The 25,718-nt window shown below is 37.6% G+C and overlaps 1 protein-coding gene across 1 annotated transcript in view; it reads left to right on the top strand.

Moving 5' to 3' along the window:
- LOC107569851 (contactin-4-like) overlaps positions 1–25,718 on the top strand; it is a gene marked incomplete at its 3' end in the record, with an annotated part of 47,471 nt that overhangs the window by 12,244 nt on the left and 9,509 nt on the right. The window contains exons 3-8 of the mRNA XM_016256007.1: positions 3,546–3,678; positions 11,679–11,854; positions 19,581–19,676; positions 24,219–24,422; positions 24,524–24,626; positions 24,756–24,940. Coding sequence (XP_016111493.1) covers positions 3,546–3,678; positions 11,679–11,854; positions 19,581–19,676; positions 24,219–24,422; positions 24,524–24,626; positions 24,756–24,940 — 897 coding nt within the window. The remainder of the gene's footprint in view (positions 1–3,545; positions 3,679–11,678; positions 11,855–19,580; positions 19,677–24,218; positions 24,423–24,523; positions 24,627–24,755; positions 24,941–25,718) is intronic.

Raw genomic sequence — 25,718 nt, 5'->3', positions numbered from 1 at the left:
ACACGTGTGAGAGAGATAAAATTACTACTATTAGACTATGTTGAGTCAAGTCAAGTCACCTTTATCAATATAGCACTTTATACAATACTGATTGTGTCAAAGCAGCTTTACAGTGTCAAACAGGAAAATAGTTTGTCAATAATGCATGACGACAATAACAAAGAGTCATTTTTTCAGCTAAAGTCAGTTCATTGATGATTCAGTGTTGTCATCATCCAGTTCAGCTCTCTTCTGATAGCGTCTGTGCAGTCAGTCAAGTGTCCCCAACTAAGCAAGCCAAAGGCAACAGTGGCAACGAAACAAAACTCCATTTGTGACAGAAATGGAGAAAAAACCTTGGGAGAAACCAGGCTCACTCTGGGGGCCAGTTCTCCTCTGGCCAGATGAAACTAGCATAGCGTGGTTTCCAGGCTGCAACACAGGTCAGGTTGTGCAGAGTACAGACATGTTGATTTACAGTATTTGGAAAGCAATGACATTAAATTCTAGTTTAAGTTATACAGTGTAATGGACTGAGTAACAGTAGGTGACTAGTAGGTGATATAACATTTTATACTGAAATAAATTTCCTTGAGTAGTGACTAGGTTATAATCCTTTATTAGACTATATCTATTGTAATTAACTGAAAACATGTAACATGTTTGCTGCTGATTATCACATATGCAGACAGAACTGGATATGTCACCTCTGTATTAGCTTTGGAAAAACATGTAAATAACACCTTTACTGAATTCTACTCATGGGCATGGGGATGAGTTTATGGTTTTGTTTTTAAGTTAAAAATATCACTGCATGCATGTCAGTAATTGTAGTAACTGCTACAGATGTTTTGTTTAGCTGCATTATTTTTTTGTAATAGCATCAGCACAGTTTAGTACAAAAATAAAATCATAAGAGAGGTGGCAATGGGAGGAGGCCGGGCTTTTGGAAATATGGATCAGCTAAACAGTGGAAAGCACTGTGGTAGCTAATGGGAAATCTGAGTCAATATTATGGTTGTGAAGTATCAATTTATCATTTGCTCTCACTCACGTCTTTTCATCTTCTCTGTTCCTATTGTATTTAAGAGTTAAAGCCCTTGCTGACAGTGAGATTGAAATTAGCCCTGGTGCAGTGTATTCCCCATTCAATAGATTTCAGACACCTCCGCTGAGAGCTCTTCTGTGCTCTATTATCACCCAGAATCACAATGAACTCCACCTCTCCTGCATTAGTGAGATGCTAATTGAACTCTAGGTAGACCAATTTAGTGTTTCTGGCATGGAAAAAAAACCCTGTTAGTTCTGAATTTTCAGATGCATTAATTCAGTTTGCACACCTCTGGAACTTGATATCTGCACAAAGTAAATAAACAACCAGCAGTATGTGCTTAACATGAACTAATTTCTCAAGAGGATGGTTTCCTCTAAAAAGTCATCTAAATGTAGGTTAAAAAAGTACTTGGTGAGGCGTGACTGCTGCCTCAGATTCTATTGAAGAAAGAGATTTCCATAGTACGCCTGAACACATTAGGGTCAGAAATTAACTTTTCAATTAAAGGAAAAAACAGATTTGCAGAAATGTAGCATTACATCACTTGCTCACCAATGGTTCCTCTGCAGTGAATGGGTGCCGTCAGAATGAGAGTCCATGGGCAGTATTTCAGATACATGTATTTAAAATACATATTTGAAATATAAAATACTTTTTTGGATTTTGTATTGCCTTTGAAAAAAAATCTAATGTAATTTTCATTTAAGTACATTTTTCCACACAGTATTTTGTATTTGTATTTAAAATACATTTTCATGTATTTATGCCCATCTCTGACAATAATCACACCATTCCAGTCCAAAAAGCTGCATGTTTGTTAGAAATAAATACATCAATGAGGCATTTTAAATTTAAACCGTCACTGTTGGACAAAATACGAGTCCATAAACCAATAGCTCTTCCTCCAGTGAAAAAGTCCATCAAAATCCACTGACATTATTTGTTTAAAACCATTTTGGACTGTTTTTGCTTGTAAACAGTGCTTGTTCTGTGCATATTTCTCTCCTGATTCAGATGAGATGACTTTTTCACTGGACAAAGCAATATTATGGAAGGAGGACTCGTATGTTAGAAGCAACGATTTTAAGTTAAAAATGTCTCATTGGATTTTTTTTAAATAATTTTTTATTGTTATTACAAACACAGCTTTTTTGCTTCACAAGATGTTAATTGATTGACTGGAGATGTCTAAGGGTGGGTAAATGTTCATTTTTGGGCGAACTATTGGTATTGCCCATTGGTATTGATTTAAAGGGGCTTTTTACCTTTTGTATGGACAGTTTTTATAATTACCCTATTAAATGTACCTGTGTTGTCTTTTATGCAAATATGTTATGTTACTTTAATCAGTCAGATTATTTTATTAACATCAACAAAAGCCATCTTTACACAACAAAGGTGGAACAGAATGTTAGACAAAAATTATTGTTAATTATTGATCTTGATAAAATTATTAATGTTTAAAAATTGTTTGGGGAAATTGCATGTCATATTCAGGCTACACAGACAAAGGCTAAGAACTGTTTATAAATTAGTTTACTCACTAGAAAATCAAGATATCACACTGGTTACTTTAGTAGAATGAATTTTTTTTTTTACTACTAATCTCTCTGCATAACATGTTTGAAAGGTCATGAAAGTCAAATGGCAGATACAGAAATACATACAGAATAGTTTCAGTGCTGTGTCATTTAAATACCCCAAAATTATGTTTATCACCATTTTTGAAACAAAACATGGAGATGTTTTTGGTGTTTTGGACACATTGCAGTAACATTAGGCTCTGTGCTGTGTTAATTCGGCACACAATGAGTTTTAGATTATGCAAATTGCATTCACCCTCACATAAAAACTCCCTATCCTGCTCATTGTTGGGTGGATGTCTCATCTTGCTGAAGGCCATGTGCTTAATAAGACAGGATAAGTGGATTGCACTAACCATCAACATGTAATTACGGAGAATAATAAACCACAACATTTCTAGGCTTTTAAATGTTTACATGATACACACAATTAAGCTACTTTCCTGCAAGTTAGTGTCTTTGGTATGATGAAATCATATTAGCGAGCTTAGTGGGTCACCATGTGTTTCTTGAAAATTGAATAAGCTCTTGTTTTTTGTCTGACTACATTTTTTAATTGTAAACATAGCATAACATGGTACTAGATAAGCAGTACACCGTATGTAAAGAAATGTACTGTCTCAAATCAATATTTAAGCTCAAAAGTATTGTATTTTAACTTATGTGTTGGTCTTTTGGGGTTTGTGATCTTAGCATCTTGAATATGTATCATAGCTAACATCCTACCAACAATAATCTCAAGTGTTTTTAAGATTACTTTGATTGTGCCACATTTACGCTGCCCACTTGACAGCTATTGAATGACAGCTAGGCTTTCATCCAATGAACAGATGGATACCTTTCACAACAGCTTTGCTCTAAAAGGCATGCTATGCTAAACTTAGCATTGACTAACAGCGTACTTTTGTTCTTTTCTTCTTCACCTTTAGAAGGCAGCGGTCCTCTGAGGCCAGTATTCACCAAACAGCCGGGAAGTATTGTATTCCCTCTCCATCTTAATGAGCCCAGCCGAGAGGTCACCTTCAGTTGTGAAGCCCAGGGACATCCGCCCCCGTCCTACAGGTGAGATCCCAGTGTACCCATGGATTTTGGTATCAGAAAGCCAAGACAAGCTTTATTTGATCATATTTTGTCAGTGGCAAAGACAAATAGAAAATCCATAATAGATTAACCTGTTCAGTCTAGGCTCGAGTTTGAGTGTAAGAACCTTGGAAGTTTCCTGAGCTCTCAGCACATGTTGGGTATTTCTAACATGAAGGGAACTCTTTTTCAAGCCGCCAAGGACACATTAATTTATCACAGAGTGAAGCTCTCCATTGCCGCCATTACAGAGAGCCCTTTATATTGTCGCTACAGTCCTTGATTTGACTCCTCTTGACATTTGACTCGTCAATCTGAACTAGTCTCAGCTGGTTTGGCCTTTCTGTTTTATTTATTTGTTTTTGTGGGAGTCCCATACTGAGTCTAATTGGATTTAATTTCTCTTTGAAAAGCTGTTTTCTTTAGCCACTTCTTTTCTGTGGCTGCGCTCTTTCTTTGACTCCCTCCTGTGTTTCTGCTTGATTCCTGATCTCTGTGAGTTTAATTGAATTTAATCTTATTTTAACTGTAGTATATATGTATCAAACAACATCTTAGATGTTAAACAAGGTATCAGAGTCATTTTAAGGCTTATATTGTGTTTCTTCACAATGACCATAAAAGTAACCTATATATATATTCACCTATATGTTCAAAAGTTTGGGGGCAGTAAGAAACTTTTAATGTTACAAAAGATTTATATTACAAATAAATGCTGTTCTTTTGAACTTTCTATTCTTCATAGACTTCTGAAAAAATGTATCACCATTTTCTGTTTTGAACATTGATAATAATAAGATTCAGCTTTGCATCACAGGAATAAATTACATTTTACTATATTTTCAAGTAGAAAGTAGTTATTTTAAATGCTAATAATATTACACAATATTATTGTTTTTGCTGTATTGTCAATTAAATAAATGCAGCTTTGAGACATCTTTAAAACAAAAATGTTTTTTAATCTGTTTTACATTCTTAAAAATAAAGGTGCTTCAAAAGGTTCTTCAAGCGATGCCATAGCAGATACATTTTTGGTTCCACAAAGAAACATTCAGTCAAAGAACCATCTCTTTCTTACCTTTTTGTAATCTGAAGAACGTCTCGGTTACCTGAAGGAGGGAACGGAGATGTCACGTCGTGACTGATGAATTGGGATCTCGCTTAGAGAGACCAATCCATTTCGAGTGTAAACGAAAAGAGCCAATGCACATTGGCATGCGATAATTGCATCCAGCTGCCGCTGATCACAGCGTGAGCATAAAAAGGCAGCCGGTGCAACGCATACCAGGTTTTCGCTGAGGAGCCGAGCCGGTGACGTCTCTGTTCCCTCCTTCAGGGAACGAGGGTTACATATGTAACCGAGACGTTCTTCAGATTACAAAAGGTAAGAAAGGGATGGTTCTTTAAAGAACCTTTGACTGAATGGTTCTTTGTGGAACCAAAAATGGATCTTCTATGGCATCGCTTGAAGAACCTTTTGAAGCACCTTTATTTTTAAGAGTGTAAGACAGATTCTTCTTTTTTTAAAGAAGTCTCAAAGCGGCATTTATTTAATTGACAATACAGCAAAAACAATAATATTGTGTAATATTATTAGCATTTAAAATAACTACTTTCTACTTGAATATATAGTAAAATGTCATTTATTCCTGTGATGTGTAGCGAATTTAGCTCACAACAGGAAATATGAATAATTAACCATAACTAGTTATAATTAACTATTCATATTTTAGATCCGCTGTAGATATTTAGCTGACCACTCAGGGTCAACTGTCTTGTCAATTCTAAGAACGTTAATTTCCTGGTTAAGGGAAATAACTTTCTTACTGTACAATTCTACAAAAGCTTGTAACGTAAATCTGCATGATTAGTGACTCCGGTTATGAGCAAACAATGAACACGTCAAGCGTGATACAAGTAAAGTTTTATTAACTACATAAACACTTAAACTAGTCAAACATACTACATAAACACATTAAGCCGGTCTAACATACACATACACACACACACACACACACATACAGTTGGTATAGAAAAGGGTTAAAGTTTAACTCAGCATTTACATTCTTAAAAATAAAGGTGCTTCAAAAGGTTCTTCAAGCGATGCCATAGCAGATACATTTTTGGTTCCACAAAGAAACATTCAGTCAAAGAACCATCTCTTTCTTACCTTTTTGTAATCTGAAGAACGTCTCGGTTACCTGAAGGAGGGAACGGAGATGTCACGTCGTGACTGATGAATTGGGATCTCGCTTAGAGAGACCAATCCATTTCGAGTGTAAACGAAAAGAGCCAATGCACATTGGCATGCGATAATTGCATCCAGCTGCCGCTGATCACAGCGTGAGCATAAAAAGGCAGCCGGTGCAACGCATACCAGGTTTTCGCTGAGGAGCCGAGCCGGTGACGTCTCTGTTCCCTCCTTCAGGGAACGAGGGTTACATATGTAACCGAGACGTTCTTCAGATTACAAAAGGTAAGAAAGGGATGGTTCTTTAAAGAACCTTTGACTGAATGGTTCTTTGTGGAACCAAAAATGGATCTTCTATGGCATCGCTTGAAGAACCTTTTGAAGCACCTTTATTTTTAAGAGTGTAAGACAGATTCTTCTTTTTTTAAAGAAGTCTCAAAGCGGCATTTATTTAATTGACAATACAGCAAAAACAATAATATTGTGTAATATTATTAGCATTTAAAATAACTACTTTCTACTTGAATATATAGTAAAATGTCATTTATTCCTGTGATGTGTAGCGAATTTAGCTCACAACAGGAAATATGAATAATTAACCATAACTAGTTATAATTAACTAGTAACTTGAAGAATGGAAAAGTCAAGACCGAAAGGCCTGGCACTGAGCCTTGATATCCTGAAGCGCCTCCTCCTGAGTGGTCCAGACGCTACAGATGCAAAGCTGAATCTTATTATTATCAATGTTCAAAACATCAAATGGTGATACATTTTTTCAGAAGTCTATGTCAGAGTCATGTCGTGACCGACGAATTGGGATCCCTACCAAAGCACCATGGATGCTGCCCCATCCACAAGCAGGACCTGCACCTCGTCCTCCCTGATCTTGCACATTGTCTGGGGATGGAGTCTCCATTCTCCTGGGAGCGTAGCTCATGACAGCTCGTCGGCCGTACAGTTGAGCAGACTCGAAATATGAATGGCACGAAGTGACCTCAGAACCTTCCGACTCCAAAGGAGGAGGTGGCGGGCGAGTTGCGACATGCGACGGGAGCGCAGACCACCTTGTCGGTTCATGTACGCAATGGTTGCCGTGTTGTCCGTTCGGACCAGCACATGCTTGCCTCGTACGCGCCCTTTGAGATGGTTCAAGGCAAGGCGCACCGCTAACAACTCTAGGCAATTGATATGCCATTGCAGTTGGGGGTCCGTCCATACCCCCGACACTGCGTGCCCATTGTACGTGGCCCCCCAGCCTGTGGTGGAGGCATCCGTGTAAACCACAGCATGCCTGGAGACCTGTTCTAGGGGCACCCCTGCCCAGAGAAATGCAAGGTCTAACCACGGGGTGAAGGTTTGGTGACAAGCCGGTGTAACTTGGCCCCGGTGAGTGCCGCACTGCCTCGCCCACCTCGGGACTCGGCCATGAAGCCAGTGCTGAAGCGGTCTCATATGAAGCAGCCCCAGCGGTGTAACTGCCGCTGCAGCTGCCATATGCCCCAGGAGCCTCTGAAATTGCTTCAGTGGGACCGCTGTCCTGCCGTTGAATGCATTCAAGCAGTTCAGCACCGACCGCGCACGTTCCTCTGTGAGGCATGCTGTCTGTTCGACCGAATCCAACTCCATACCGAGAAAATAGATCCTCTGCGTCGGGGAAAGTTTGCCCTTTTCCAGTTGACCCGAAGACCCAACTGGCTGTGCTGCCGGAGCACCAGGTCGCTGTGCTCGCACAACTGCTCCCGAGACTGTGCTAGTATGAGCCAATCGTCGAGGTAGTTGAGGATGCGAACACCTTGCTCTCTGAGGGGAAAAAGAGCCCCCTCTGCAACTTTCGTGAAGACAAGGGGAGACAGGGACAGCCCGAAGGGCAGGACCTTGTACTGATATGCACGTCCTTTTAACGCGAACCGCAGAAATGGTCTGTGGATGGTCAATCGGCTGGAGGGACCGGCTCTATCACGTCCTTCGCCAGTAGGACTGCGATCTTTGCACGCATGACAGGAGCATCGGCCGCCTTGACTGCCGTGAAGTGGATGCCACTGAACTTGGGGGAATGCCGGGCAAACTGAATCCCATAGCCAAGGCTGATGGTCCGCAGAAGCCAGCGAGATGGGCTGGGTAGTGCTAGCCAGGCACCCAGATACCGTGCAAGCGGGACCAGCGGAACCACCATGGTACCCGCAGTGGGGCAGTGAGGTAGAACGCAGGGACACAACTCGGGCGGCTTGTGAGCGGACCGAAGAGGGATCTGAGTGTGCAATGCAATGCTTACCTGGTTCCACAGTTTGGCAGAGGGTGCGTGAGTAGGGCCTTTGTTGATGCTCTCAAACCGCCTGCTGCTGCCTGCTGGCGATGGAGGATGAGTGTGGTCCGGTGTTGGTCTGTCCGTGACTCTCAGTGCCCTCCTGGGACCCAGGGACAGAGAAATCCGTTCTCTCATCGAGATTTTCCAGATTCTCCACCCGGCCCTCCTCCAGGGGAGGGAGAGGTGCATTCACCATCCCCCAAAGAGCAGTTTCCTCGCTTTCTGGGTCGCCGCTTGCTCGAGGCTGCTGCGGCTCGGGGGCGAATGCAGGAACCGAACTTTGTCGGCGTCCCTCATGTCGACCAGACACAGCCAGAGATGGCGCTCCTAGACCACATGTGTGGACATCGCATGACCCAGAGAACTCGTAGTGACCTTCGTCATTCGACGCGCGAGGTCAGTAGTGGTTCTGAGCTATTTCAGAACTTACAGATCATGACTACCTTTATGCAGGTTCTTCAGTACCTTGGCCTGATAAACCTGCAGTAACGCCATAGCGTGTAAGGCAGAGGCAGCTTCTCCACAAGCTGTATAAGCACTGCCTGTCAGACCAGACAAATGCCTACAGACCTGGGAGGGGAGTGACGGGTTACCCTGCCAGGAGGAGGCGGTCTTAGGACACAACTGCGTCGCTACTGCTACTACCCCCGTCGAGGGTGGTGAGGGAGGAGGAACCAGCAGGTCGGTTTCCGGCAGTAAAAGGTGCCGTCCATGATCTGGTGAGCTTCAGTAGTGGTTCTGAGCTATTTCAGAACTTACAGATCATGACTACCTTTATGCAGGTTCTTCAGTACCTTGGCCTGATAAACCTGCAGTAACGCCATAGCGTGTAAGGCAGAGGCAGCTTCTCCACAAGCTGTATAAGCACTGCCTGTCAGACCAGACAAATGCCTACAGACCTGGGAGGGGAGTGACGGGTTACCCTGCCAGGAGGAGGCGGTCTTAGGACACAACTGCATCGCTACCGAACCCTCCACCGGGGGGATCGCCGTATACCCCCTAGCTGCACCCCCGTCGAGGGTGGTGAGGGAGGAGGAACCAGCTGGTCGGTTTCCGGCAGTAAAAGGTGCCGTCCATGACCTGGTGAGCTCCTCATGCACCTCCGGGAAGAAAGGCACTGAGGCAGGGCACTGAGAACCAGCGCGAGCCACCCTGAGAAACCAATCGTCCAACCTCGAGGGCTCGGGACGTGGTGGAGGTTTCCACTCGAGCCCTACCCTCTCGGCGGCCCGGGAAAACCGACATCTTCGGATCCGATTCAGGCCTTGCCACCGTCCCGGAGGGCGGCAGCGCAGGCGAATCTTCCTCTCCAGAGAGCTCTCCCTCCAATGCAGTGATCGACATCTGGTTGTTGGGAGGAGCGCTGAAGCATAACAGGGGGTAGTGCAGCCTGAAGTGCGCAACCCACTCGACACAGGAACGACCACCGCTGAAGCGCCGTCCACCAACACAAGAAGCTCCCTAGAGCGCCTAAACTCGTCACACACGAAGCAGTTGGTAGGAGCAGAACCATGTTGTCACTCGGCTCCGAAGCGAAAAGCTGGTATGCATTGCACCGGCTGCCTTTTTATGCTCACACTGTGATCAGCGGCAGCTGGATGCAATTATCGCATGCCAATGTGCATTGGCTCATTTAGTTTACACTCAAAGTGGATTGGTCTCTCTAAGCGAGATCCCAATTCATCGGTCACGACGTGACTCGTAGTGACCGACTGAAAGGGAACCTTCTTTCACCACAAAGAACCTTTTGTGAAACCGAGAGGTTCTTCAGATGGTAAAGGTTCTTTATGGAACCATTTAGACAAAAAGGTTATTCTATCATGAAGCACCTTTATTTTTAAGAGTGTACTGACCCCAAACTTTTGAACCGCAGTGTATATAAAAACAGAAAAATTACATTATTTTCTGACCTCATCACAAGCATTTATTCAAGTTTATATATTTTCATCTTAACAGAAAAACATTTCAAAGATCTATTTTTCTCCACTAGATTAAAGCACATCTGACATCTGTCTACAATGAGCAAAAAATGAAAATATAAGTACACAAGTTAAAAAGCTAGACAGAATTTTTTTCAGCATTTGAATGTGAAAAGAGTTGAAGGTTTCTAACTGCACTGTTTGCCCTCCTCAGGAGACTGGAAAAATACTCAATGTATTCAAATTTAATACTGTATGTCTACAACATATAGTTTCTGAAAGAATTTCGATCTAGTGAACCAGTTGATTTTATTTTTATTTTTTTAAAGCGCGTCATTGAGTTTGAGTGACAGGCAGATCAAACAGTGGGCTGTTCATGCAAATATATAGTATCTCTCCAAAGTCCCATGCAGTAACTTGTGCAGCACGGTACAAATTTCTATCAATATGGAAAGGTCTTAGACGTGGCCTTTAGTGTGTGGGAGAGAAACGTGGCATCATAGTATAGTTATATTGATGGCCATTGTACATGTAATCAGACCGGTAATTGGCATGGATCATGTCTTTGTCCACATTAAAACCAGATGGCCACTATACTGCCTTTCTCCATTTTCTCCAGTCTGTCAATTAAAATGGCCCTTATTTGCTGTGGGATTCACACAGCAGACTCATTTGTTCTCATTTGTATGCCACATTGACAGAGAGGTCTGTTTTTTTTTCAGTGATTACGATTTAATAATGAGGTAAGGCAGTGATTACGTTACCTGACTGACTGTATTGATTAATTGTGTGATGATGTAAAGACAAGGCTTTTGTAGTAGGGGATCTGAACTTATGTGCGTCCCTGGGGTTTTGTGGTTTCTGATGTCTTGGGGTGACTGGTCTGGGCCATCGATCTGTTGTTGAAGTCCTGTCTTTCTACCTAACGGCTTTCTACTTTGTTGTTGCTGGTGTTTTTGTCATGTGGCACTGTATGTCCATGCTCAGCACTTTAGTATTATTTTTAAATAGATCAAAATGATTTTATTTTGTATTTTGTTCATGTTTGATTCATGTTGATTATCACAAATAAGAAAATTATAAAATGACACAAATTTTGGGAATGGAGTTGCAAAACTTGCAAACATCTTCAATAAATAAATAACAAAACATGATTAGAAATATAAAATATTTTATTTCTATTTGACTTGAGCTAGATTGTTATTTTAGCATTATTTATATACTATTATAATATTTATTAATAATTTGAATTAACATTTATTTTTATATTTACATTTATTTGTTTTCAATTTTAGTTCACGTTTTAGTAATTTTGTCATTTTTATTTATTATTTTTTTATTTCAGTTTAGTAGTTTTATACTTAAATTTAATAGCATTTCTTTTCACTGACAATTTTTTAAAGATTCAGATCTTATTTTGTATTCTATATGTGCAAAGTCCCATATACAATATATTACAAATAACAAACATATTTCACTATGTTTTACTTTGAATGAAGAGAAAAATATCTTCTAGTACTCCAAACTCTCCTTTCACTCTCTGCTAATTTCCCCCTGTGTTTTATAGGTGGAAAATTAATGACAGCTTCATCCTCCCTCAACCTGGCTCTCGATACAGCATCTCAGGAGGAAACCTTCGAATCAGCCAGCTCAATAAGGAAGAGGATTCTGGTATTTACCAGTGTCTGGCCTCCAACTCTTTCGGGACTATTCTCAGCAGAGAAGCTAGTCTTCACATTGCTTGTGAGTCTCTGTTTAAGTCATTTCTCTCCTGAAAAACTCAAGCACTTGAAAGTATGAGGGTCTATAGATTTAAACCTGAGACCAGCGATGCTTGGTTAGTCTTTTACACATAATTTGAGGTGGTTTTAGTGGATTTTTGTGAACTTGTACTTTAAAGTGGGTACAGATAGTACATTGGCTCTGAATGTAGTCTGAGTTAATATTGCAAACAGCACTGCATAGAGTAGATGATCCATATCGCATAAAAATGACTCATTAATAATGACTCAAATTAACCATAAACTGAGGGTTTGTATTTCTTGAATTAAAAGCATTTGCTCTGCATCTTATGGTAAAAAGCTCATATCATGAGGAATCAAATTTCCCTTGGTCTTCTTAGATAAAATAACCATTTATGAAAGCTAAACATATTTTTCTGAACTTGTACAAATTTCTAAACAGTTTCGAAACATTTTGTGATCCGATAAATCAAACCACATTTAGAAGTAGTCAAAATGCATGTAACCACGCTGAACTTTTAGTATGAATGAATGCTAAATGCTAAATCTACCTTACATTTTAAAAGAATCTAATCTAATCTGTTTTACATTTCAAAATATATTACCATAGACAATAATCATAGCTATAGTGAGCATAAGAGACTTCTTTCAAAAACATTAAAAAGCATCTCAGTGACCCATACCTTTGAATGGTAGTGTAGTTCCAGATTAAACTATAATATAGAAATGGTATGATAAGATTCATTAGTAACAGCAAGCAGAGCAAAAGTTTATTTTATTTTATTGAATTTTGTAGCGTCCAGGCTCTGTTTATTGTGAGACATTATGATCCACGTTATATTCATATAAACTGATGAGATCTTAGCAGGGCTTCTGAAACTGTTGTTTCATGGGCCTCATTTATCAGTTTTCTCTGTGTGATGTATGCTGAATCTCTGGTGGTGAGGTGAGTTTGGTGTTTCTCCGTTTGATGGCTATCTGGTTCATCTGCAGAAATGATGCCCTGTGATGGATGTGAGACTGAGGCCCAGTGTAATCTTTACAACAGCTCTGGCTTCTGTGGCGTGAAGGTGGAACGCATGCAGGTCCTTAAGCTTTATGTGTTATCTATGTTTTCTCTCAATAACCTGGACCTAACCTGCTGTGGCTTCCAAACTGATCGCTCTCCTATTGTCCAGCGGCTGTAATGCATCAGGGGAGCTTGATCTGAGACCTTCCTCTATGTGTCTCACTCCTAGTATAATATATGATGTCAGTTTAAGAGATTGAGATTCTGAGCTATATTGAAGCTAAAAAATAGCCGCACCTGAACATTAAAAGTAAATAAAATAATAAATAAATCCTAATAAATTTACTATACAAAAGTCAAGTGGTTCAGTGTGAACAACGAACAGTGTTATGAATAATGAACAATGTAATGAATAATGTTTCAGGTTTTTATGGTATGGTGTATTGGTGCCTTTTATATTTTTCATCTTACAACCGTATATTTCATTAAGTGATATAATGTTAATATACCAATCTACCAACATTTTTTTAACCATAAAATGCACTGATAACCACCATAATAATAATACAGGGGGTAAAATAGAAAATCACATTATGAATCAGAGTTCGTCGTAAGTGGCCTGTCCATAAAACAAGACCAATACTCATATATAGACAGTTCAAACAGGGTCATACAAAGGAAAAAGACCATCATGGGAACACATGACACTAAGGTAAAGCATCCTAATGTACATTACTGATAACAAAAATAGAAGAAAATTATTTTATTATAAATGAAACATTAATTTTGTCCTTTTACTTTTACTGTGTTTGCTGTATATCTAAGTAACAGTGTGTTTAAAAACAAGGGGATGATATAAAAAAATTATGTGAATAATGATATATTTTTCATTGGGGATGTTGTAAAGTGTCTTCTATTGTATACTTGAGCCATTGGTATCTATTACGCATGTGTTTGTAATTAGTCCACATGTGATTGTCAATTATACTCATTGATTGTGAAAGTAAATAATTATGTCTTGTTTTTAATTCTATACATTTGCCTGATGAAGGTCAGTGGACCGAAACGATGCGTTTAATAAAGTTTAAGAATTAGCACTGTAAGGGAAACAGGTCAATAATTTAGCTCAAAGGGAATCATTTAAGATTTTAAAGGGAACTCCACCATTAATATGCAAGGGAATTAGGACAGAATCACTGTTTTACGGCGGATCACTGAGACGGCCAGCGATTCAGTGAACGAGCCGTATGACATCAATTCTGCAATGGATATCTATATCCAAAATATAGTGAAAACACTATTAATTAGCACGGTAACAAGGTCGGCAGTTTAAGACATTAACTTGTGAGCACAAAACACAAGATACTTCTCTTTTCCATATAAATAAGGCTTTATTGGATAAAGGGGTTTAGGTTTAGGCTTGCTTCAGAGGGCTAATGCCTGATTTATGACATCCTGTTGTCTTGGGCCTCTGTGGAATTTTTGTGACTCCTCGTGCCTCAACTCGGTTTTGACCAAATCTTAGATTGTCTGATTCGGTCTGATATCCTACAGCACGTATTGACAACATTTTACAATAAAATTATGTATAATGTTCACTGTATATGATAAGGTAACTTACAGTTAACCAATTAACAAATTTTTTACAGAAGATTTTTTACAGAATTTTTAAATATTGATTTTTTTTTACAGTGAATGTAATGGTTATTACATGTGACAGGTATTTAAATGTTTTGTATGCACAATTTAACTTGAAATAATTTAAATTAAAAGTCGTTTGACTTTAATGCATACAGAAAGACAAAAATCACTTGCTTTTTGTGAAAAGCAATGTAAAGTCAGTTCTGCATTTTGTACACAAAATTCTAGACTCAAAACTAGCAGAAGCTACTTCAATTTGTGCACAAGAGTGAATGTACTTTTCATTTTGTGTATAAGAGAAAACCCCTTTCATGAACAAAATGAAATGAGCATGTCACAAAATGCTTTTGTCCACCAAACGCACAATATTTGAATGAGATACAGAATATATTTTGTTCACGAAAGAGCAAACATAATGCACATTCTGTTTGTAATTCCTTCCGTCTATGATAGTAGTAGCAGACACTTTGCCAAAGAGTGACTTTTTAGTAGGGCAGTTGCCAAGGGTTAAATTGGGCCATAATGGCAATCTGCCACCTTCTAAAAGTAGGAAAAATACTGGGCACCTGGGAGTTGTGTGTGCAGGGCATTAGGGTTCCCCAACCGCCAAAATCTCAGCTCAACCTCAGATGACAGTATATATACAATACATAACAGACAGCGGTTGCTGTTATGGTTAAATTCAAAAATATATAAAGCTGATCAAAAGTGATTTAAAAAAGAAAGGTCTAAATGTATTATAATATATATAATACATTTTTTTTTTTTTTTTAAATATGAGTAGCATTGTGTGATTTTGGCTTCCTTTTGCTGGATTACTTTGCACATGCTCCAAATGCAGTATTTGTGCTAATCTAGAATGTTCTAGTAGCCATTAATGTTAGCCTAATTAGATATTTTAAGCACTCTTAGACACTTGGTGCAGCGTAGCCATTTATTCTTATTTCGCCTAATCGTGTTGATCTTTTGTGTTTTCTGCTTCATTTGGTTTGACATCTGTATCTAATCTGTATCTATGGTTGCTAGCAAGCTTTGGTTGTTAAAATGCTTCACAAGCTGATGATTCCCTGGTGAATGTGCTTAATAATTTGAGACACATATGTGTGCATCTGCATATCTTATTATGGTACACTAGTACTCTAATAATTCATTTTGTCATGATCATTCATGCACAACCTGAGAATGGATTGAGCAAAAACTCAAGGCAAGAGAGGGAGATTTTTATGGTACAGTAGAAAATGCTTATTTATGTAGCGTCTGGACCAATCAAACACACAATTTTTCATTTGATTTAACAAATCAGTTATTCATTAGATTAACAAAACGTTCACAGACCCCTCACCCAATAAACATACTGGGTGCCAAGTTGTCTGTGAACAGGGCCCAGGACCCTGGTTACCATGGCAACCCTGACACCAGATACATTTTACGACCTAATGGCATGTTGAGAGTCACCCCTCTCACTACAATTTCCATAGGAAATCCACAGTGCACAGTGAAAAATTGACTCTTCTCTAATTAATTAATAGGAAAACCTTTCTTTGAATGAACACACATCCTTCAAATTATAACTAGTTATGATTAATTATTCATATTTCCCCATGAGCTGATTCGCTACATTTATAACTAATGCTATTATTAGTTTATGGTGGAAAGGCAAGGCTATTGCGTTTGAGCCACAGCGATCCATGCTTTCTACATTACAACTGCTCTAAATGTTAAAGGTAGATGTTTACTTTATGAATAGACATTTTTAGACTGATAAATCTAACACTAACGCATTAAAGTGTTAAATCACTAAAGCTGCAGTGCATTTCCACAGCTACTCTAGAGATAATCTCCTGTGTGGTTCACCATAGCTCATGGACTCAACCCTATATATTTTTGGTGTCTGGAGATGGCAGAGGACAATCTGTGAAGGACTAAAGCTTCTTCAGGGTGCAGACATAAGTTCTGGTTGTTTCAAAATATTGTTTGCAAGCCTAACCTTCAGTATGACTCTAAGAACAAGGCTAAATTTAATTTGTAAATGGTGTCAACTTGAGTGACACACATTGAAACATATTTAGTGTAAGATTTACTTAATATTATATTACGTAATAATTTACTTAATATTTATTTTAAATTTACTTACATTTCACAAAATTTACAAAGTAACACTGTAAAATACTGAATAGTATTTTCTTGTAAAACAATAATCTTTTGTTTTATTCACACTGAAAAAATTGGTAATAAACTTCGCAAAGAATTACAAAGAAACAACCAGTAACACACTGAATTACATTTGAAATTTTGAAGTACAAAGACTGAAATATTATTTTCTTGTAAAACACACATCGATAATCTTTGTTTTAATTATTTATTATTTATTCATTTATTTTTGTAATGTTCATATAATGTGGTGATCCATAAAATACCTTGAATGATTTAAGATTATTGGCTTACTGTTATTGGCCAGAATTGTAAAATCAGTACATCTTCAGTTACCTAAAATAGTTCATCTGTTGACGCACTGGAACCTTAGAGACATCTTTGAAACATTGCCAATGAATGTTTTAGAGTTCCTGTGAAATCACATTCTCTACTTTGAAACTGATTTTGTCATAGTCTATTTATAGTAAAGATTTGGCTTTTTTTTGAGTAGTGCATTCAAGGAGAGGCCTGAATAATAATCAAAAGAGATACTTCTCCTGCTGCATATTTTTTCAGTGTGCCTAAGGCAGTGCTGGTTTAATCTGAAGATTATGGCTCTTATAAATTACTATGAATGCATAAACCAAAAAATGGCCTCCAGTGGCCAAGAACTATGTTCTCAAATTTGCTTATTTTATTGCGGTATAAGTAGAATTTGTTTTTTCTTATACGTTAAAACTTCTCAGATCATTTTGTGAGGTTTTAAAAGAGATATAACCTCAAAGTTAACAAATCGTGCTTGTGACTGCTCACATGCACATTTATTAGATGATTTCTTTATACTATCCAAAAATAATTTCCTATGCTGATAACTGTAACAGAAACATCCCATCAGCAGCACTGGCCTGTGTCTGTGTACTATTGATTTAATGCATTTCCAGTACACTCTTAAAAATAAAGGTGCTTCACGATGCCATAGAAGAATCTTTTTGTCTAAATGGTTCCATAAAGAACCTTTAACATCTGAAGAACCTTTCTGTTTCACAAAAGGTTCTTTGTGGCGAAAGAAGGTTCTTCAGATTATAAAAAGGTAAGAAAGAGATGGTTCTTTAAAGAACCTTTGACTGAATGGTTCTTTGTGGAATCAAAAATGGTTCTTCTATGGCATCGCTTGAAGAACCTTTTGAAGCACCTTTATTTTTAAGAGTGTAGCATGCAAAGGTAATCTTAAGATTTCACTATACTTTTTTTTTTAATTAAAAAAACTAATTGTTTTATATTAAACCTATTTGAAATGTTGAAGGAATATTGTGGTACATTTGACTTCTTTTCTCAAATTCATTGTTAACATATAATTATGGAGATGCTAGAAAAAGCATTTTACTTCACTCTATCTTTTACAGGTCACAAATTCATTACTTTCAATACAATACTGTATTCAATCTCAGCAGCTTCACAAGGGCTTACGGTGTTTACTTTGCCGAGAGCAATGAATAGAACACAACGTATAGTTGATAACCGAGAAGCCAATTAGAGGCAGTGGAGTGTGTCTTCCTCTTGATGAATGCTTTATATGTACAGTATCGACGAGCAGATGATTGTATTGCATATGTATAGCAGAGAGTTGTCGGTTTATTTATTTTGGCCTCATAGAAATGTCTTGTAAGGACTCTGTAATTATGTGAACTGAAAAATGTGTCTACGGAAAATTCTGGAAGAAAACTTTTCCTGATGTGGGTAGTTCAGTGGAACTTACATGCAGAGCACAAAAAGTACCCCTCTCACAGACACATGCTTTAAAGCCTGATCAAGCCCCTGCTTTGTGGATGGTGTCGAAATAGTTTGTGTCATGGAGGCGTGCGGGGATTGTCGTGTTTTGAGTGGATGTGTTGTTCATGCATATTCTGTTTGAATTTGCCGTTCTCTAGACACAACCCCCTCACTGAATTCAGTGCAGGTGAGGCAAACGCAACCTCCATCAACTTCAATTCTCTGTTTTTCCCTTCACAGAATAAAAGATATTCACAAATGAAAGTATGCAGTTTATTTTATTTGTTGGTTTATTTTTTATTATTTTATATCCTCATGGGTTTTAAAAACAATGAAGGAGAAAAGCTGAGTTTAGCTGTTTATTCTGAATTTAATAATTTACACAGAATGAAAAATTATTTGATAATTTGCAATCATTTTAAACCTGTATAATATGCTTCATTCTGCTGAACACAAAAGCATAATTTAGGCATGATGTTCATGCTGCTCTTTATCATACAATGAAAGTGAATGAAGGTGAACATGGGACTGCCAGGCTAAAAAAAAAAACAGCATCATTAAAGTATCCCATGTGAGTCTTGACACTACATTCCAAGTCTTCCAAAAACCAAAACTTTTCTGTGACAAACAGTCTAAAAATCTAATCTTTAGAATCTCATATTTCTTTTGTGTATTCAAATTTGGTACATCGTGATCAGTTACGAGACAAACAAGAACTGATTTTTGACATCACTGGCATTCGATTTTAGGTAAACTTGAATGAGATTTAAGAGCTGCAGAACAAAATTATCATTACAAAACTTCAGTTGTTCAGTTCAGTGGTCTAATTTTATGGAGCTTTTTGTCATTTTTGAAACTCCTGAGCAACATGTACATTTATTGGAATGCATGGAAAAGGGCAGCATAAACATTCTGCAAAACATCTCCTTTTGTGTTCCATAGAAGAAAGAAAGTCTGGAACATACAGACAAACAAACAATGATATCATTTTTGGTGGATCTAGACTCCATTCTATTTTTTTTCTCTATTTGTTTAAAACAGTACACAATGTCATTAAATGTAATTGTTATTAAAGAGTACTCAGTCTGAGGGTGTAAATTGTGAGTAGATTAAATTGTTGTACCAAGATTGCTTATTTCTGTCTTTCTTTCTGACATTTGACATTTTTTAACAGATCTGGAGGAGTTTAAAACCCAGAGGAGAAGTCCAGTGAGCGTTAGAGAGGGGCAAGGTGTGGTTCTTCTCTGTGGCCCTCCAGCACATATGGGAGGTGAGGCATTTTATTGTCTATTTTCTGGCTGACTGACTTGGGTTTTTCAGTGGCCAATGGCAATACTGAGAAAAAAAAGTTGGATATAGCAAATGAAATGACAAAATATATTACATGGCTCTTTGAAAACTTGATTCTGATTTGTAAGTTGTGAGATTTTTCAGTCTAAACTTCATTCTTTCTTGAATGACCGCTAAACTGCAGCAGGCAACCAGTTTTCATCTTAGCTGTGCTATACTGTTGTACAGTTTTCATTCAGTTGTCTATTTCTTTTCACACAATAAATAATTTCAAAACAAATTAATATTTTATGTCCATTTATTTATTTAGTAAGTAGCCATGTAATAGCAGGATAATGAACATCCAGCCAGTCATTATTGCTAAATAAAACCTTTCATGGTTATATAAGGTCTGATGATAATTAACTGCCTGACTGTACATTACCCCTCATGTGTATGATATAATTCTACTTAATGATAGAAAATGAGACAGTAATGTTTCATTTCTGCCGACATATCAGTATATCTGCTGGGATAGACTTCTCTGTGACCCTACATAGGATAAGCGATTTGGAGAATGGATGGAGGAATTTCAGTCCATAACTAGTCTTTATTAGAATGGCAAAGTAAAAATTAAGATCAATGGCAATTCAATATGTTTAATAATAATCTCATTCCTAAACTCTATATTGTGCCTCATGTGAGTCTCATTCAAAGTTATTATATGTGCAGATGTTACCTGTTCAGAGAGATTTTGCTCTAGGTAGTTTCTACTGTTTGTTCCTATTAACCACCTCTCAACCAGCAATTATGGTTCACTGTAATTAGCTTAAAGCATAAAGGCTTTTCAACCTCACTGCCTCCTTTTTCCACTGTTGATTTAGTGCCCTTAAGTGTCTCACCAAAGAGCACAAGTTAAATGTTATGTGAAGCAAACTTTTTGTATTTGCTCTTTGCTGTTAACTCAATGAGTGGCCATACTTAAGAAACCCTGAATAGACTGATTACTAGACCTTTTCATGTCGTCACTTAGATTGTTGACATTTTCAGAACAGAACATGTTTAACTTGGAAAAAAACAGGGCTTTTTTTTTTTTTTACTGAGACAGTTTATAAGCAGTGTCATTTCCCTGTAATAAAACATGTTTAAAATGTCAAATGTAGGATAATGTTTCCAACATGTTAAAAACACACAACATGCTTTGGATGTTTAAAGGGATAGTTCACCTTCAGTTGTTGGTCCCCATTGACTTGCATAGTGTTTTTCCCCTATACTATGGAAGTCAATGGGGACCAGCAATCCCTTTAAGTATAAAAGTGGTTTATTCTCGGCTGCTCTGTCACTTCTCATTAAAAAGCTTTGCCTGAGATGAGTAGTAGTTAGCACAGCTGTGCTACATTAGTGTTGTTCTTGTCTGTCCCCTGCTGTCTTGATTACTGTGTTTAGTGTTTGGCTGAACACATCAGACCTTATTGCTTTAATGGAGCCAAACCTTTTAAACCTTACCGAAGGCTAAAATTACTTGTTTTTTCTGGATCCATCAGGAAAAACAGGACTTAACCTGGATTCTTGGGCAAAGATCAGATACTTTTTTACTGATGCACTCAAGTTTTATTTGTCAGTCTTTTTCTTGGTTTAAAGATGCTCACACCTCAAAAACTCACAACTCAAAAACCACAAGAACTTAACATAGTTTTAAATGTTACAGTTTTTCTCAATTCCTTTGGCTCAATTCCCAAATGTTTTTTTTTTCTCAAAACAGTAAAAGTTCAGATATCTGAACAATTCGCTTCTTGTTCACATCAGATTTGAACTGCTTATTGATTTATGCTAACTGACCCTTCGCAAGGTAAAATAGTAGCAAAACTCGAGGGCTTGTTGATTTGAATTTGAGAACTTGTCATTATAATATTCGTATTTGTTACCTGAAATGTACACACAGCTCTGATGTTAAAAAAAGCTGAATCTTTTGATTTGCACACTCAGACAATAATCAAAACGCCCGTGTTTTGAATTCATAGTTGCATATTAGGAATTACAAATGTGTAAAATGACATTCACATAAACAAAATGACAGACGCAAATGTGTACGACATGTTTACTTTTGCACTTTACTTCAGTTTCGCTGTACAACCACAAGTCAGCACTTACAACCTCTCAGATCTAGCAGTACAACTTCAAATCAACTTTTGCTACTTCTTTCACGATATTCCTGTAGCAAAACTCACTTGTGCACTTGTGAATGCAGATGCGAGAGAGCAGAACCGGTGATGGGGCTAGGGTGCGAATGAAGCCATTTTATCGGTCGATGCCTGACCAATGAATAAGACCAGCCAGCGCGACTTGCTGTGCGGAAAGAAAATTTTTAATGCACAAGTATCAGTAAAATGCTGAAATTAGCTTTTAATAGATTTTAAGCCCATAAGTATGAATCCTTCATCTTGGCATTCAAGTATTATCTGGTAGACAAATAGTGCAACATCTTTCATATGTTACCCCTATATATTGCAGAGTAACATGGCTATATGTTGTAGCACTTCATGTAATGACCATTAAGGCCAATATAAAGCCATTAAGGCATAATTAAAATGAAACAGGATACAAATTGATGCAGTTAAGGGAGTAACTTCCCAATAATATCAGTGTAATATCAAGTACACATTACAGCCCAACGCATAAAATTCATATTGCACTTGAAAGAAAAGAAAAAAAACCCATGCTGCTTATTGTATTCAGCAGAAGCTTTCAACTTTAACATTAGTATTTATACTTTGCACGTGAAGTTGTTTTTAATCTAAAATTTGACTTACTATGTAATAGGCCAGCACATTTAATCATAGAATTGTTTCTGTATTGGAAGACCTTGACATAATAGTTTGATGTGTGTCAAACTGATGTTTATCCAGGTCCACAGTGAATCACTAGACAACAGTTGGTTTTGACTGTGTATCACACTGAGCATTTTAGATACAGATTTCAACAGTAGGTAAAAATGTATTGGGAAAAGGCAATACTGTAGTACACAAAAAGAAAATGAACATTTTTATTATACAGTACTTTTATTTTTGTAAAAATGTGTTAAATGTAAACTGAAAATTCACTCTTGCTTGTTCATTTTTACACACTCTATAATGTCTTCCCCCAACACCACTACACATTCTTACATATCTGCCTATTGCTCTTCCATGACAAGAAACTGTAAGTTTTCAGTTTAGATTAACAAATATCTACAGATAAAGGTATGTATTGTACAGTACTGCTGTAGCTGCTGCTGTTTAAGGGTGTGTCATTCCTCCTTGTTCAAAAATGGCAGTGATTATGCTGGACAAACTCCATATATGCACTTCCAAACTTGATTGTTAAGATTGTGATTCATATTTCATTACAATGACAGGCCATCTGGAAACTTAGCAGACATTACAAACATTCCATGTCAGATATTTATGGAATAAACAGCACATGCAATGTCTGACAGATAATTGAATGGACCATTTTGCATCTGATGACTCACATTAAAATATGTTTATAAGTTGTGAAGAGTTTGACAATTTTACTGAGAATCAACTCATCAGTTTTGATCAACAAGCCATGTGCATTTAGTTATTGTGCAAATTGTAGACAATTGTACTTACTCTTTTGCACACATGCCAAAACATATGCTAACTGACCCTTCGCAGGGAGTTTGATTGACAGGCGATCTAACCAGTCATAACGCATACATGCCATTTTTACAGGACACGTCCTGGCCAGGATTTCTATATTTGGCTTTGTTTTTTTGTTTTCATAATTGCTGAAGCTAATGATAGAAAACTAGCTTGACCAGTAACGTGCAGGCATTGTACATAATCAGCCAATCTTGTCACGTGAGCAGGTGGGATCTACAGAGAACGGTCAAAGCGATGCAAATACGCATAAAGATTAGATGTGTTCGTTCGACTTGTTCGTTTGTTCGGCGCTGCGCAGACCGATCAATGTTTGACATCAAAGTACTGTGAGAGCGATTCGAAAGCATAAGGAGCTTCTGCTCTCTATAACTCTCACAGATGTCATACACCGATTGGTCTGCGCTGCGCAAACAGCCAAAACCTGGATATTTTAGGCAATATAGAAATCCTGGCCAGGATGTGTCCCATAAAAATGGCACGTTTCGCAACCCTATGTAAAATGGAAGGATGGATGGATGAAAATTGGAAGGATGGATGGATGGATGGATGGATGGATGTAAATTGGAAGGATGGATGGATGGATGGATGGATGGATGGATAGAGGGATGGACAGATACAACTTTTGGTTTTAATAATGTATTTCTAAGTATTGAAATTAACATTAACTACTGAGATTAATTAATGCTTTAGAAGTTAATGTTAACTAAACTAGTATTAATAAATGGAACCTTATTGTAAAGAGTTACCAGTTTACCATGTACAATGAAAGCCATGCTCAAGGTTGTGTGATTCTGTTTATTCACTTCACTGGGTTTCTGAAATGTTCTTCAAAGCATGTCGTGCAGTACAGCAAGTCTCACCTCTTGACTTTCCTACAGAGTTGACTTTTTCCTGGATCTTTAACGAATATCCTTCATTCGTGAAGCAAGACACGCGGCGCTTTGTGTCACAGAAAACAGGCAACCTGTACATCGCTAAAGTGGAGCCCTCAGACGTGGGAAACTACACCTGTGTCGTGACTAACTCTGTGACCCAAAGCAGAGTTCAGGGACCTCCCACGCCACTTGTACTCCGCAGTGATGGTGATGGTCTTACCATATGTATTCAGCTCATAAAAATGACTCATATGTGATTTTAAACATGTTTTAATAGGAAAAAAATCACTCTTTTTTCTGTGTTTAAGGCGTTATGGGAGAATATGAGCCAAAAATTGAGATCCAGTTTCCAGAAGTTGTGGCTGTTGCCAAAGGGTTGACAGTCAAACTGGAGTGCTTCGCTTTGGGAAAGTAAATATTACAGTTGATACACAATATACTAACAGCAGCTCACTGATATAGAGACTTGGTTTCATTTGCAGTTATTATTTAAAGAGAAATATAGCTCATTAAACAATCAACTTTAACTTTTGCTTTCAGTCCAGTACCTGCTATCACCTGGAGAAGACCAGACGGAGTTCCTTTTCCCAGAAAAGTGGATGTTAACAAATCCAGTGGTGTGTTGGAGATCCCTTATTTCCAACAGGAAGACGCAGGGCTATTTGAATGCATGGCTGAGAACTCCAGAGGCAAAAACACAGTGAAGGGGCGACTCTCCTTCTATGGTAGGGCAGAAATGTTTCAGGGATTAAATAAATGTACTTTTCTTTTGAAGGAAGTTTAGCCAATTTGAAAATCTTCCAAACCTGTATGATGTTTTCTTGCATGGAACAAAAAGGAGATACTGGCAGAATGTTCAAGTCAGTTTAATTTTATTATCATTGATATACTATTATAGTTGTTGTTAATATATTGAATTAGATATTATTTTTTTGATTTTCGGTTTAGTAAAGTTTTAGTAATTTTGCTGTGTTTTTGGAAGCTTATTTCTGCCACAGGTTAAAAAAACAAAACAAAAAAAAAACACGTAACTAAAAAAACTGCGACTTTTTCATCTCACAATTCTGCCTTTTTTTCTTACAATTGTATTTGTTTATTTCAATTACAAGTTTGTAAGTTTGTTTTTTTATGAGAATTTGTGAGATAAAATTCAGAATTGCAAGAAAAAAAGTCTGAATTGGGATTTATAAATTGCAAAAAAATTTATATAGAATTGCGAGATATAAACTCAGAATTGCGAGATGTGAATTTATTACTTGCAATTCTGAGAAGAAAAGTGTATGAAAACATGTGGCGGACAAAAAGTGAACTCAGAATTGTAAGAAAAAAAGTTAGAATTGTGAGACAAAAAGTCACAATTACCTTTTTTATCCCGTGGAAGTCTCCATACAAACTAAATAAAATAAAACTACAAACTTTAAAAAGTAAAAACTACATAGAAAAATGGCACAAACACAAAAACATTACTAAAACTTTAACTAAAATGTAAACAGAATATATATA

This window comes from Sinocyclocheilus grahami, unplaced genomic scaffold (genome assembly GCF_001515645.1).
Source record: "Sinocyclocheilus grahami isolate Dianchi unplaced genomic scaffold, SAMN03320097.WGS_v1.1 scaffold1387.1, whole genome shotgun sequence".
NCBI classification, from domain to species: domain Eukaryota; kingdom Metazoa; phylum Chordata; class Actinopteri; order Cypriniformes; family Cyprinidae; genus Sinocyclocheilus; species Sinocyclocheilus grahami.
Note: the sequence above shows the minus strand (reverse complement) of the source record. Positions and strands in the feature narration are given on the sequence as shown.